The sequence below is a fragment of the Trachinotus anak genome, unplaced genomic scaffold, assembly GCF_046630095.1.
Source record: "Trachinotus anak isolate AG129_WGS33_773 ecotype Australia unplaced genomic scaffold, CSIRO_AGI_Tana_v1 ptg000019l, whole genome shotgun sequence".
Taxonomy (NCBI): domain Eukaryota; kingdom Metazoa; phylum Chordata; class Actinopteri; order Carangiformes; family Carangidae; genus Trachinotus; species Trachinotus anak.
The window spans coordinates 9,196,286-9,212,360 of record NW_027273870.1 but is presented as its reverse complement, the minus strand read 5'-3'; the positions used below and the strand labels follow the sequence as shown (position 1 = coordinate 9,212,360).

Genomic DNA, 16,075 nt, shown 5'->3' with positions numbered 1-16,075 from the left:
TCAAAGGGACAGTAGAATATGAGATGCATTTCACTCTCAACCTCATTAAATCACACAGGAGACACCGTCCTCCGGTTTGCACAGCCAAAGGCAGAATCACAGACCTTAACAGAGCACAAAAAAGATTTTGCGCTCTGGGTGATGTATTTCTTAGGATGGTTAATGTGTTTAAGAGCACAATATTTTCTGTCTTTTGTTTGCTTAATATTTCTTCTGACCATTTTTCATCATGATGTCCAAATAGAAGATATTTAGGATAACCAACACCGCAAGGCAACTTGTTTCTGAAAATATACTGTTAACCCAAGTTAGTAACTGCAAGTTCACTTACCCATGGTATTTGAACAATCCCAATTTAAGATTAGTTTAGTGAAGCTATTGTCAGGCATGTTAATTAAGCTATTAGCCTACACAGCAGCATTTCTCCATTTGCCTAACTTCACGACTCCCATCCTTTGACACCACATACAGTCCTTTTTACCCTATCACTAAAGGCACATTACACAAAATACATATGACTACCTCACATACAAACCTCAAAAAATACACAAACATACACACACACACATATCATCGACACATACCATATATATCATATAATTGATTTTTTTTTTCACTCTGTCCATTATATATACCCTTTGTGTCACACTTGTTTTTGTCACACACAAAAAAACCCACAAAAACACCACCTGCAAACAGTTGTGGGATCATTTTATACAAACCCAAAAAGCAAAACAACTCTATGTGTCACTTTTTGTCTGTCTATGACCCCAGATCCCTGCAGTACAACCCAGGACTGGACAGACACAAGTTAACAACAATATGCAACAACACTGGATATTGTAACCGGGATTTTTACAAAGCTTATTTAACACAGCCCCCAGAGCACTACCAGCAGCAGATGGCAGGATTGTTATTCCAGTTTCAAAAGTAAGATGATCACCTAAAGTAAAACCTAAACATTTGAAACTCTAATTTAGGACAAAAGAACTGAACCAATATGAAACACAAACTTACACTGAGGTATCCCCTTTTCTCTATGATGATCTGAGTTTTATCTTTATTCATCTTTGTTGACATCCACTATAATGTACAATGTTTACTCTGAATATCCTGTTCACTCTCTACCAGAACTACATCATCTGCATAAAGACAAGCACCAACTTTAAAATAAAAAATTCTGACCCCAAAGCCTGCTGCTTAATTTCAAACACTGTCATTAATTTGCACACATGCAACTGAGACTTAATACAGAGCCTCGACCTGAAGCTTTCTTCTGGGGATCTATAAATCAGCAAATATTCCATCTTAAATGATTGTGTGACAGCACATTGAGGAATGGTTCAAATAAACCTTAAAGTGAGATTTGAGGTGAACACAGAGTTACTAGACGAGTTTTCCTCCTTCAGCAGATGAATCTGAAAACAAGCCTGCAGTGTCAAACTCTTCACATGAGTCATTCTTCACAGTGAAGTAAAAACAGGTAGTAACAATAAGCAGAATATATTTAGGAGTGGAGGACGCTTTAAGACAGTTACAGCCTATTAATAAAAATTATGTGTACAAAACACATTGTGTGTTTATATCGTTGTAATGAAAATCAAGTTGTAGAGATTGAAACTGGCTTGAATATCATCAAGTTAACCTCATGTATGCTGTGTATGTCTGTGCATTGTCCAACCAATAGCCTGCTGGGGCTGAGAGTGATATCAATACTTGAGAAAAAAATAAAGAAAAATAAAGAAAAAAAGAAATTAAAACAAATCTTGCCCAATGTCAGCTGGGATTGGCTCCAGATGGATGGATGATTTATAAATCTGTTTGTTTTAGGATTGTATCTGAGGCAAGGTATCATTTTAAGGACTAACAGAAGCTTAGTATTTTGATACTCATTTGTCAAATATGTGAATGTATCTTCCATGTTCCACCACAAGACCATCCACACAGCATGAAACAAGTGGCCTGCTTCACGGGTGAATGAAGGACGGTGTTGTTGTTGAGGCCGACACAACCACTGATATAGTCCAGTGTTATCTGTTGAAGGACAGCATATAACATAAACAGATTCTTTATCATGGATCCTACAACAGATGTACAATGTAAAATACTATGAACAGTAACTCAGCATACTCAACTACCAAAGTCACCCTTTGGTCTTTACATCTTTGCGTTCACTGATTTGTTGTTTGTCTTGAACAATGTGGACCTGGGAGTGTAAATAGTAACACAAGACACTGACAGAGGGTCAGACCAGGAGACACTGTGTCCTTACACTTACAAAAGAAAAAAAACTCCTCACTTCTCGTTATCAGTAAAAATATGTCCTTTTTGCTTGAACTGTTAAGATAAAAATGTAATGTCAATATTTTCCCATAGTGCTTTTACCAGAACTTAATGAATGTTCAACATTAATCAGATGGGAGTTATAAAATGTCATCAAGAGCCATGTTAGATGGTTATGGTTTTATGAGCAAAACCATCTTTTTTATCCTCAAAATGTCAAAACAGATTACTCATACTGTCAGTGTCTCTGATTGGTGGGTTAAAAATGGAAAAAAGAGGAATTCATATTGTAGCATAACTAACCAAGCATGTGTTTAAGACCTGATTAAAAACCTTGATCCAAACATTGTCCGCAAGTTTCTCCAAAGTTTGTACAGTAAACCAAACTTAACCCACAACAAAGTGTAAATAGACATGGCAGCATTTCTGTCCTTTTATTCCTCTGTGGTTTAAAAATGTTTAGTTTCATAGGATATGTATGAATTTGAACTGTTGGCTGTGGTTACATGTTGCTCTTAGTTGAGGAATGATTTAAGGGGTCCTCTACTTAGACTGACATAGATTCAACTGTATAATGAAGTATACAGGTTGTGTTAAGGTGGGACTGGAATTTTAGCCATGAACTGTATGTATGTTTCTACTTTTCAAGCATTTGGGCCGAGGCAGTTTGGTGCTGCCCTTTGTGGTCCGAAGCAGTACAGGACCAGCACGCAGTTGTACGGGGTCTCAGAGATTCCCTCCACACTGTAGTCACAGAGATAAAGTCCCTTTGAGGTGTGGTTGTCTCGTCATTTTTCATCCAGGTTATCTGGTGTGTGTTTATCATTATTGTGCCTAAAGAGGTATTGTCTTTTAGTCTTGTTGAAAGAAGAAACAAGCTGTGTGAAAACAAAAGAGGCAGATTTATCACACATGTGTCCTGTTGCCTTCAGATGCTGCAGGGCTTTAACTGAAGGAGGAAAAATTATTATGATATTTTTTAAAATTCTATTATTTATATGTACTCCAGTTACTACATATTGCACTTCCATACAGGTGGGTGTTTCCTGAGAGAGACAGGTTAAAAAAATGATTTGATTTGTGACAGGTAAACAACTATGTCTTTCACACTCCGTTCCCTCAGTTTATACTGCTGTCTTCTTCTGGTAAATCTTCAGACCAAAGCTGTGCTTACCCTGATCGTGACATCATCGTGGTTGTTTTCTCAGACATTAGATACCTCCTCCAGAGACACAGAAGTCCTCATAGACACAGGTTGAGTTCGGTTCCACATGTCCAATAAAGTTATTTTGATGTACAGACTATAGTGCCCCTTTAGATATTTAAGAATTTCTGCTGGTCGTTTATTTTTTCCCTGTTATTGCCATGTTTGATTGATTTGTCCTGCTGCCATACTACACAATGTAGACCTAAGTATATACAGAAGTGTTAATGTTTCACTCTTTTAATGTTTCACTCTGTTAGTCACCTTTAAACTCTCTTTGAGTGTGATGTAGGCCAACATAATAATAATAATAATAATACTAACAACAAAGTGAAATGTGAACTGTGATGTAACATTTTAATTAACATTTGAAGGCTGCTGTTTTATAGTAAAGATGTAAAATGATCCGTACAGGGAACAGGAGGAAGTTTGTGTCAGCGGCCACTAGAGAGCGCCATATTGACAGAAAAGCGGTGAAACCACATCAATGCTCACTACCACATAATTTGTTGGTAATCGTGAAGTTGATTATTTATTTGTTCATTCTGTGAGTGTCTCTGTGTATGTATGCCTCAGTAGCTGTGTTGTTTTAAAAATTCCACATGCTGGCTGTTGAGATATGCTCAGTGGATTTTTGAAAAGTGGCCCCTAGAAGTGTGGTTGCCCTGCTCTATTAAGGACCATGTTGATGTTGACTCTTTCTAAGGTCTAGCAGTTTGCCATTGGATGACTGTCTTGTGTAAGTAACGGTAACAATCATACACGCTTTTCTCTTTGCTGGAATAACATAAACACTGAAATATGTTAATCCTTCAAGGAGGCATGTCTTTTTGACTTCTGACTCCTGTACAGTATTATCTCCTACATATATATGTGTGTATATATATATATATGTATATATGTATTTATTTCATTCTTCAAACCATCAGCGTTTTGTGTTTTATTTCTGGAGTGTTGAGTCTTTAATGAAGCAATATCCGCCACACTGCATAGAGAGCACTTATCCCACAGTCTGATACTTTCTGTTTAAATAACCCAATGAAACAGAAAGATAAAGTCATCCATAGGTAATTAGAAATCTGTGTGTGTATGTGTGTGTGTTTGTATGTGTGTGTGAGAGAGAGACAGAGATTTTCTTGGTGTTTTATTCATGGTGTGAGACAGCTTAGGCCTTGCTCTGCTGTTATCTGGTGGCCTCCTACTCCTCCACCACCACAATGGCTCCTGCTACCACATTCATCAACTTGACACCACATGCACACACACACTCACACGCATGCACACACGCTTTTCTTGCTCTCACTCCACACTATCCCATCCCCTGCTCTCTCCTCCCCCCTCCATATGTCTTTCTACTCCACATTTCTCCAGCTACATTTCTTCACCTTATTACTCCCTGAGAAGGAGAGAGAGTGAATGATTCTTCTAACTCATCTCCCACTCTTTGTGACACATCATTTGTTGTTCTGATTAGAGCCCATAACAGCGCCTCCGGAGTGTGTGCAGAGCTGATGGTGTGTGTCTGTGAGTGTTTGACTGCGGGAGGAAAGTGGCTGTCATTAACTTGAACTTGTGGCTGGCTTGTTTTCTGCGCTGCTGCTGATGATCTGCTGAGCGCTGAGGAGCAAGAAAGACAGTAGTGTATGTCTTTCCATGAATCCATCACTCCTGTGCAATCATTAAATTAGCTGAATTAAACTTTACACTAATAAAGTGGTGTGTTTTTGCTGCAAAAATCAACCAAAGTGTTACTTTTGCGCTGCTATTTTTAAGGTTATCTACATTTTTAGCTGCACTAACAATGGTCGGTCAGTTGGTCCACCACTTTGGTCTAAACTGAAATATCTGCAGCTGGAGCCAATCAGAACTGACACTGGGTGAGGAGGGTACGCCCTGGAGAGTCGCTAATCAACCCAAATGTAAGATTATGTATGCTTCTTGGAGGAAATTCCTTGAAAGCTGGTAATGTGTGATTTTTTGACATTTCACAGAATAAATGATGAATTGAAAGGAGCAGCAGATTTAGTGATGAATAAAATAGTAGTTTCTTACAATGTATGGAGCCTTGAAACAGACCTGCCCACTGATTAAATGAACTGAAACTTAATTTCACTCTTTATTTTTTGCTATAGCTGCTATTGTTAAGTAGACATGAGTTTCATCAGTCCACATTTTGTGTATAACATCAGGAGATAGGCTAGCTAGCTTAGCTAAAGGCACTAGCTAAACACGGTGAGCACCAGCTTTTTCAGCTAGCTATCCCGCTAAAGCTAACTTTCATCATGAAACTACACTAGGCCATTGTAGCTCATCTTAATCATCCATACATTGCACTATACAGCTCTAGAATCAAACTCTTTTAACATTAGCTAAAGTATTTTAGCAGGCAAGTTAACAAAGATTGCTAGCTAGTGTTACTTGGAAGTTCACAGACAACACCTACGTTTAAAATATTATCCTTATCCTCAAGTGCATGTTTCCTGTCGTCATCAAAGACATCAGTCTATCAGGCAGACATATCGAGACAAACAACCAGTCATGCTCATATTCATACCTATTTGAACAATGTATCAAGTAAAAATACAGAAATGTGTTAGTTTAGGCCTCTCATATGTGATAAGATGCTTGAATTTCATTATAAATGGAAGATTATGTATGCTTCTTGGAGGAAATTCCTTGAAAGCTGGTAATGTGTGATAGGCATTTGCTATTATTTTTGACATTTCACACAATAAATGATTAATTGAAAGGAGCAGCAGATTTAGTGATAAAGAAAATAGTAGTTTCTTACAGCCCTGCAGCTCTTCTCACCTGATTGGATTTGTGTACAAAACCGATGTGTTTCAATCTTTCAGGCTGCCAGTACTATCAACAGTTGTTCTACTTTTTCACACCACTAATGAACACCTCAAGATCATGTTCTCTGGAGACATTAAGGTGTGCGCTTGGGGGTGGATTGTAGCAAACACCTCCAACTGCAGCCTCCCTCCTCCACCCCTTCACTCCCCATCTTCTTCCTGTCCTGTCCTTCATCCTCCCTCTTCCTCTCGTTTTTCTCTGTCCTAGGTGGTGTCGCTACTGAACATGAGTAATGATGTTGTCATCTCTGTAAGTCTCCATTTATCAATGTCAGATGGGAGAGCAGTGTGTTGGATGTGTGTGTGTGTGTGGTGATGGTGGGTGGGTGGGGAGAGAGTTGAGGAGAAACAAGGCACCTAAGGAGAGGGGAGAGGAAAGATGTAGCAGGAATATGAGGGGAAGCAGAGGACGGTGACCATGACAAAAACGAGAGATGAAGAAAAGGGGCGTGGCTTACAGAGGATGAGGAGGAGTGAGTTTGAAATGGGTGGATCATGAAAAAGATGAATTACAGCCAAAAGGTCCTGGCCCTGCGGGTGTTCTGTCTCTGTCTGTCTGTCTGTCTGCTGACACCAACAGGGAGCCCGTGATTCATCGTAGCTATTACTGCCAGACAGAATTAAGGCTCTGCTCTTTAGCATATGCGAGTCTAATTATGCAAATCAGGTCTGTTAGACAAAACATTACTGCAGTAGTTAGTCAGTCTGGTTTTAGGCGCTACATGAATGAGTGTGCATTTGTCTCTGTCAGTCTTATGACCCTGAAATGAAATGAAATTACTGCTTGTCAGCTAAATGGGTAAGTATTGATGTTGTTGTTGTGTATGCACACACATGGTGTTGTAGTGTATGGAGCCCTGAAACAGACAATAACCTACCAACTGATAAATTAATTTTAACTTCATTTCACTTTTTTTTTTTTTTCACTATAGCTGCTATTGTTAAGCAGTCACAGGTTTCATCAGTCCAGATTTAGTGTTTAACATCAGTAGAGAGGCTAGCTAGCTTAGCTAAGCACCAGCCTCTTCGACTAGCTATCTAGCTAAAGCTAACTTTCATCGTAAAACTACACGGGACCATTGCAGCTAATCTTAATCCTCCATACATTGTACTGTACATCTCTAGGATCATTTTATAAACTCTTCTGACAGTAGCTTAAGCATTTTAGCAGGCACACTAACTAGTTAAGTTGCTAAGCATGTTTCCATGTTTATAATATTATTGTTATCTTCAAGTGCACGTTTCTTGTCTTCGTCAAGGGCAACAGCAGAAATATGTTTTTGACTTTCATATGTCATCCTTCATTCAAATTCACATGTACCTATGTGTGATTTGATTTGATGTTTTTATTTACAATGTCAGACTAAGCTAAAAACATCAGAGTAGTGTTAGGAAGCTAACTTTGTTAAAATTTACTTTCCAAATATATTGAATTATATTTTTGTATTAGGTGAATTTTATTTTAATATTTTGATTTATTCAGTTACCTTTCTGATTAAGTCAATTCTATCTTGATGTTATATTTATGACTTCCTTGAAAATCTTTAATTACATTTTGTCATCTTTGGTCTTCCACAGTTGTGGTATATCAACTGTACGAACAAATAAATGCAATGAACAACAAAAACTTTCATTTAATATGATCAGCGAGAACATTATCTCTTTATTGTATCTTTTTGAAAAACAAACAAACAAAAAGTCTTTTGTAACTCTCTTTTGTTAACATTTCAGAATTCTGTACAGGATAAAAAGAAATAAGCACTGCTTAAGAACAGAGTCAAATCTCAAACTAGAAAAAACAAATGAAAAAAAATTCCAAAAGAGAAGAGGTTTACAATACAAATTAGTAGTAAGACATTGTCTGAAGTGCAATGGCATAGCTCAGATGGGTTAAAAGTAAAACCAAAAAACTTAAAAATAAAAATACTTCTCTATTTTTCCAACAAACAGTAAATTCTTTACAGAGTAGAGCCTGTATTATCTGATGTATTTAAACCTGTAAAAACATATTTACAAATAGCCATTATCTTTTATATACTTTTTCTCATAATCACATATATGTCAGCACCAGTAAAAAAAAGAACAAAAAACAAATAAAATAAAACAAAGAACATCAACAACAACAATTTTTGTTAAAATGTTGTCTACAGACTTGGTCCCAGTACATAATGATATATGGAGGAAGCTTCCTCTCTTCCTGAAGGGATTTCAAACCATATCATGAACCCTCACTCCGAAGAAGACAAAAGGGTCACAAAGGTTGTGACCTTAACACTGACCCAGAAGTGTTTCTCTACCATCCTGTCTCCAGTTTGGAGGGGTTCACCTCAGGTGTTTTCCTGCATACCACCTCCATTTCACTGGTCTGACACTCTGAATTTATATTTGAGCCTGCCTGGAGTACTGGAGCGGTATCAAAGTTTTGAAAGTATGAGCAGGGAGGCTCAAACAATCCAAGAGTTTGTCCAGAAACTGAAACTGGGTTTCAGTTATTTTTTCCATTTCTCTCCCCTGATAAAACTGGGGAATGCTACAACCCTAAACATTTGTCTGCCCCTGACCTTCAAACTCCACGCAGTGAGATGGAGGATTTCTACTTCCCAAACATGACAGAAACCAAAGTACAGAACCTCATTCGTGGGTGCTACCAAACGCAGCAACACTTACAGGACAATGGGCGTGGTGGTTAAAGTTTTGTATTTAAAGGGTTGGATTATACAACACCAACGACCATGAGAACAAATGTGTTGATGGCAAGGAGTTAGTTTACAGAGAAGAAGGCTTTTTGGTTTGTTGATTACAGCATCATCCTCCAAACTTTCACTCTGATGAGCTAAATACAAAGTAATGCACATACAGACTCACTTTCATTCATCTTTTAACCAAGATTACAAAACAGAGAAGTAAGGTGTTATCTTACCAACGACTACTGTATTAAAACCTATTTGACACATATTTATTACTCAACCATTAGGGCAAAAGAGTGGACAGCCTGTTGACGATCAATGAGAGCCATAAGGCGTGGTGTAAAGCCTACAGTTTACTCAGAGAAGGGGAGACACTGACTTCAGTGGAAGCACTGGTTGTTTTGATGCTAACTGGCGTTAACCATTGCCACCCTTTAAGCCTGATCAGCTGTCTGAAGTTTCTTTACTGTCTCTAAAACAAACTCAAGGCTTAGCAGTGGTTCATTTTCCTAGTAAAGCGCTGGAAGGGACAACTTTTTTTTCTTCACAGTAGTGTTACAGTATAGCACAGTTACGTTCTAGTTTGGAGCAAGGGCGATTTATAGCTGCGGTACAAGAGAAGCCACGATGTAAAGCAGGGCTACGGTGATTGACAACCAGCTGTGTCACAATGGAGGAGAAGGCTGTGGTGTGACGGGAGGACAAACAGATATTCAGAAGACAACACAAACTAAAAGAAGGCTAATTTAAACTTTTTTTTCTTTTTAATTGACAAAGACACAACCAGCATCATTGTTAGAAATAACATAGCAACAAACAAAACAATGTATGTGGGCTTTCAATAAGCATTTGTTTTTTTTCCCATAACAAGAAGAAGTCACTTGTGGTGCTTGAATACATTCAGTGCCCAGTGAATTGTTTTGCTTTGTGTAAGCCTGATGCATGTGATGTGGTTTGTCACACAGGCAGAGGGTTTAATGTAATATTAGCTCTGTTAGCTGCCTCTAACACATCCGCTCATCCTCCCGGGCTGATGCTTGTTTATCTGTTTGTTGGTTGGTGTGTGTGTGTGTGTGTGTACATTATATATATATATATATATATATATATATATGTATTGTTTGTGTGTATGCTTTTCCAAATGCTTGCTTTAGCTGCCTATTCTCTTTATGTACTTTCACATGCATACTTGCCATACACAGCCACGCACAGGATATGAAACCCCCCTCCCCAAAATGCCACCCAGGTCGGTTGCCGAGCAAAAGCACTAGAGGGCAGAGTGTGCCTGTGTGGCACAACAGATGAACATAATTTGTTCTGTTGTAATGTTCGCAATTTAAACAGAGAAAAGTGTTGAGTGTTGAGAGTGCGGAACGAGGATGAAAGAGTGAAAGAGAGAGATCAAGTGAGAGAATGTAAGGGAGACAGATTTGTATTTGTGTGTGTGTGTGGGGGGGCACAAATCTAAGAGAGGAAATGCAAGCTTTCTACTCCCTTCAGCTCCTCACATAGTTGAGAGATCTGAGGCACTGAGCTGGGTGGCACAAACACACAAACACAAATAAATGGCTGTCTTGAGAACAAGTCTTCCTTCCCCTTCATCAGTCTGTGGCGTTCAATCAGCCCCTGCTGAAGCTCGGGCTCAAAGCGCTGCTGTGTAAACGAGGCTCGCTTTCAAACACTGGAACATGAGAAAAAATCATTTTGTGGAGAAAAAGGGAAACTAATGAAACACACCTCTTAATCTCTATATTGGTTTTTCATTAATATGCACAAGACATAATGATCGCTCGCTCCATCACACGCTTGCACGCACACACTCACAAACAAAACATAACATACAAACTCATTTATAACCTTGCTCATGTTTTACATAACAAAAACATGCCAGTCCACGTCATGTCATCCTTTTTGTTTTTCTTTCTCAGGTTTTAACATTTGTCCTACTTGAATGTTTAATTCATCCAGTAAAAACTCATCTCCAGTTTCCCTGTTGGCTATTGGCTCGGGAAAAATTCCTCCATCCAACCATCGCTTGAGTCCAGCTCCGCCCCTGGGCCATCGCCCAATCCGAAGGCTCCGCCACCTGAGGGCCCGCCCCCATATCCATAGGATGACATGTCCTGATTGGCTGTCCTCTGGTAGCCCTGTGGCTGACCTCCAACCCCAACTCCTCCAGGTCCGTAGGGTCCACCTCCTCCTCCCCCTGCCCCCATTCCTGGCCCCCCAGGGCCGGGCCCGAAACCCCCTATCCCAGTCATCCCCTGGCCCATGACCCCCTGGTTCATTCCCTGGTTCATGACCATGGGCCGGGGCTGGTTGGTCCTGGGCTGACCGCCCATGTGAGGGCCCATCATCGGGCCACCCATACCTGCAGCTGGGTTGCCCACCCTGGGGTCCATCCCCTGGCTCATCCCCTGCCCCGGGCCCTGAAAGTGTTGCTTGGCCATGCGAGGAGGTTGACCTGGCTGCATCCCATAACCCTGGGCTGAGCTGAACCCCACCATTTCTCCTCCCCCTCCTCCTGTAGTCCTTCCGACTCCTCCCCCCATGGCCTGCAGACTCTGTCCTTGGTGCTGCGGCCAGCCGCCTGCTCCCATTCCCCCACCGCCACCGCCTCCTGCTCCCAGCATGCTTTGCAGTCTCTGTGCCTGGGCTTTGGCATTGGGAGGGCCTTTGAGGGGTTGCTGGGTCATGGAGTTCATTAACATCCCCTGTCCCCCGTACCCTCCAGCTCCACTACCTCCAGGGCCTCCAGGCATACCTCCGACCCCAGGACCTGCACCTGCCTGCCGGGGCGGCCCTCCAGCGGGGTTGTGCTGCGGTGGAAGACCCATGGAGGCTTGAACGCTTTGGCTCTGGTGCTGCTGCTGGTGGATCATTTGGCTCATGGAGGGGTTGAGCCCATACAGGGAACCCTGGTTAGACCCCTGGTTGCCATAGGGTAGGCCCATGTCTGTTTGGGGTCCCACAGAACCCCCCTGGCTCTGAACAGAACTCATCTGAACCATCTGCTGCTGGTTCTGCTGTTGCTGTTGTAGGAGACGAGCAGCCCGAATGTTCTGCAGAGCCTGGCTCCTGGATGCAAGATCCTGAGGAGGACCTGGGAAAGAAGAATGACAGAAGTTAAAACAAGAGAACAGAGACAATGGGATGTTGGGGAAGAATTAAAGAGACATATGGTGACAGAAATCACCAAGGAACTGGACTTTTGTAAAAGAGCTTTGGAGCCTGTGTACTAGATCCACTTAAAGCACCAAATGGCACATAAGACTGATCTAATAAGTCAGCGCTGAGACAAAGATTTATGTTCTGTGACTAGCTGTTTACTCTGGAAATGAATGCTTCTCTCCCAACTCAGTTTAAATCCCACCACAGCAGAATAAAACTAAACACACTAAAGCCTCAACACCTCACTTCCCTGGTTTTTCCTATTAGACGCTCGGTCGTAGTAGAGCTGAGGAGGTCTGCTAGCGTGGAAATGGCTCTAAATCCTCTAATAAACCCATTTCTGACATCATTCTACTAATCCCTCACCTCACAGCTCGGAGTGGAACTGTAACAGAGTGAAAATGAAGAGGATCACACACTCCAGACTCGTTAGTAAGTAGGGAGTGAGAGGAGATGGAGGTAACGAAACACTGTGAGACAGCCATGTATATTCAAGGCATCACTTCATTTAATATAAATAAATACACTGAGTATGAGTATGATCTGATTGCAGGTGATACTACCACACTCTAAACGCTGAACTAACAGGTATATATCTAGGCCAGAATTTCATGCTGAAGCCCCCTCTTCCTCTCCACATTATCTCCCAGACTCGCAGACAGTCTCTCTGATGGCTATAAATGGCTTTCGACTTGACTCCTCTCCTCCCTCTCTGCATTTTCTTCATCTCTCCATCACACTCACCCACTCGTCTCTCTCTCTCTCTCTCTCTCTCTCTGTCTTTCTTTCAACCTTTCCTTATACCTACCAGACTATCTACCTATTCCTCTTGTAGCCAACCCACCCTCCCCACCCCCCTCTCTCACCCCCCTCTCTCCCACTTCCCTCCTCTCATCCATCTCTCTGACTTCACCGGAACTCTGGGGGATCCAGGACAGACAAGTTGCCGTGGTAACAGGCAGAGCAGGAATATTCTATATTTTTTTTGGGGAGAGTGAACTAGAGATAGAGACAGAGGGAGAGAGAGGTAGAGAGGTAGAGAGAGAGAGAGAGAGAGAGAGAGAGAGAGAGAGAGAGAGAGAGAGAGAGAGTCTGAAGAGCATCTGAGCGCCAACTGATGTATCTGACAGAGACAGAGAGGATGGGGTTTGGTTTCAGGGTGATGTTCAGTCAGCGCTGCTGTTTGCATACATGTTCTTATGTGTTTGTGTTCGTCTTATCAGTCTGTGAATATGGCAGAGAGTGAACTGTAAAATCTGTTAAATGTCTAAATGTCTTGGCACTCTACCACATATACCATACTTGTTGCAGACCAAGTACGCATATGTGATTGTAAGCTCTCTTTTTTTAACCATCTGGATGCTCTGCAAAGAACTGGAAACTGGTTTACCGAAAATCCATTTACTAATGTGGTTGTCAATAAGATGCTGACAAATTTAGATCAGGTCTCGCCTTCTTTATTAGAAAATCTATTGGGGTGCTGCCATTCTTTTGTTTTTCACATACATTGTGTGTATCCTTGTACAGATGAAATGAATGCATGTGTTTGTGTCTCTCACCTTGGTATTGACTGACTTGGGGGTATGGATTCCTCTGGCCCTGGCCCATCTGTCTGGGGAGGTGCTGCTGCTGCTGCTGCTGGAGCTACAGACACAGACACATACAAGTTGATAGGAGTGCATATTGTAGCTCCCTCATACGTATGTCATCATCATAGGGTATACAAATGAACAGGGTCACACTTCACTGTGAAAACAGTTCGACAAACTTGATTTCGTTACCACAACTGAATAGTGTTACGATCATAAATTAAAGCTGTCAGTGACTAGATTTTAAAAATGGTGAAAACATTGGTTCCCAATCTGTGGGCCGTGGTGGTATTGCAAGTTGGCTAACAAATCATTTGCAAAACAGCATGATTTTGGTAAAAAATGTAATTATAAAAAAAAAAGAAGAAATAATTAAAGTTTTTAAAAATTTTTAGAAGAAAAATTTAACTTCCTCTACTTTCAGTTCAGTCCTGAATGTTTGAATGTTACAATTAAAAAGCGTGCTGAGAAGGCATTATTTGGCCTCTGTATTGTTATGGAGTCAGATTTTGATATTTTCAAGTGGGCCTTGAGTTGGAAAAAGCAGAAAATGCGCACTCTGTCAGGTGTAGTGACTTACAAAGTAATTTAGCATGAAAAATCATGCATTGAATGGGCTGGCCTCACACACCACTGATACCTCCAACAAAACAGCATCGTGAGGTTCAAGATGGTGTTTTCTTCCACAATATTTTGTGAGCAGTGAAACTGTCAGTGGGTGAACTGACCCTAATCAATTGTCTATTTAAAACAAATGCAAACACTTGCTGGTTTTTTTTATCACCAATAAGGATTTTGAGTCCTTGCAGCACAAAAAGCAACAAATGATTGTGTGCCTGGACAGGAGAAGGTGTTGCTTTAAACAGAGGTATGATATCCAGTTAACAACATACACTAAACCCCAGCAGGATGTGTTCCCTTTCAGACACCTATATTTTGTATGTCTGTGTGTGTTTTTGCAGATCCAATTAAAACCAACATAGTGGGTGGTGACTTCAGAGTTCAGAACTCTTTAATACTTGATTCCCTCACAGAGAGAGAAATAAAAAGAAAACACCACATTATCACAGCAGGCAGCATGTGGCAAAAACACACACGTACACATGCACACACACGTGCACACACTGCAGAGATGAAAAGGGAAGTAGTGAAGAGGGGGCTGGTTGAGGGTAATTATACATGCAACCAGACAACAGTAAAGAAGAAGAGAGGATGAGCTGCTCTTGTTAGAGCTGCAGACACATACAAACAATGCCCACACACACAAATTATAATTTAATGCATGACAGATGAATCACACAGGCCTTCCTGTTTTTTTTTTGTTTTTTTTTTATCCCCACACAGACACACTAACCTTATGGTATGAGCACACTGACTCATAAAAATCTTACCTGTTCAGCCAGTAGTTGTTGCTGCTGCTGTTGTCTCTGTTCTCTGAAGAGCTGCTGTTTCTGCTGCTCCATCATGTGCATTTGCACCCTCTTCTCCTGCTCCATTGCCATCATCTGCTTCATCATGGCCGCCTGCTGCTGATTGCCCACGTAGCCTGGAGGTGGTCCTGACCCCTGGTTGGGCCCCACCCCTGAGGCCACACCCCCACCAGGGTGAGGAGGAGGGATGGCACCCGGTGGTCGTGACATTCCCACCACACCTTGCTCCTGCACAGACAGAGAGGAGGAGGCAGTTGGTCAGTTAGTCAATCAGGCAAGTTAAGGGAATAGCTTGACATTTTTTGATTTGATTTGAGAAGACTGATATACTTATATAAAAAAAAAATTAAAAAAAAATGGAGACAGCCATCTTGGATCTGTTTAAAGGTAACAAAAGCTGCTTTTCAGAACCTCTAAAGCTCATGAATTAACACATTATATATTTTAAAATAGTAAATTATTGTTTTTACACTCTCGTTTCTGTATGTGTTATTTCATGCACTTTAGGTAGGCAGATTCTTTTTATTCAGACAGAGCCTATGCTATGCTAAGCTAGGCTGACCAGCTGCTAGCGCTAGTTACATTATTACTATACAGATATAAGAGTGATATTAGTCTTCTCATCTGACTGGCAAAAAGAGTTTATTTACCAAAATGAGGAGTTATGATTTTAAAGTCTATTGTAATCATGTTTGTATAAAACTGAACAGAAATGGACCAATTGATCTTTCACCCATCGAACAAAGGCCTTACACCACCCTCCTCTTCACTGTCACTGTTACAGCTCTGTATCACAAGTGAATGTAACACAATTACATCAGGTACAGCAGGAATGCATATTCAATATGCTACA

The 16,075-nt window shown here is 40.9% G+C and overlaps 1 protein-coding gene across 1 annotated transcript in view; it reads right to left on the bottom strand.

The window, feature by feature from the left end:
• Nucleotides 1-7,973: 7,973 nt before the first annotated feature.
• The window catches only part of maml3 (mastermind-like transcriptional coactivator 3), a 109,548-nt gene continuing 101,446 nt past the window's right edge, over nucleotides 7,974-16,075 (bottom strand). The window contains exons 4-6 of the mRNA XM_071503720.1: nucleotides 15,184-15,450; nucleotides 13,763-13,847; nucleotides 7,974-12,135 (exon numbers count right to left, since the gene is read on the bottom strand). Of these exons, the coding sequence (XP_071359821.1) occupies nucleotides 11,030-12,135; nucleotides 13,763-13,847; nucleotides 15,184-15,450 (1,458 nt within the window). The 3' untranslated portion in view covers nucleotides 7,974-11,029. The remainder of the gene's footprint in view (nucleotides 12,136-13,762; nucleotides 13,848-15,183; nucleotides 15,451-16,075) is intronic.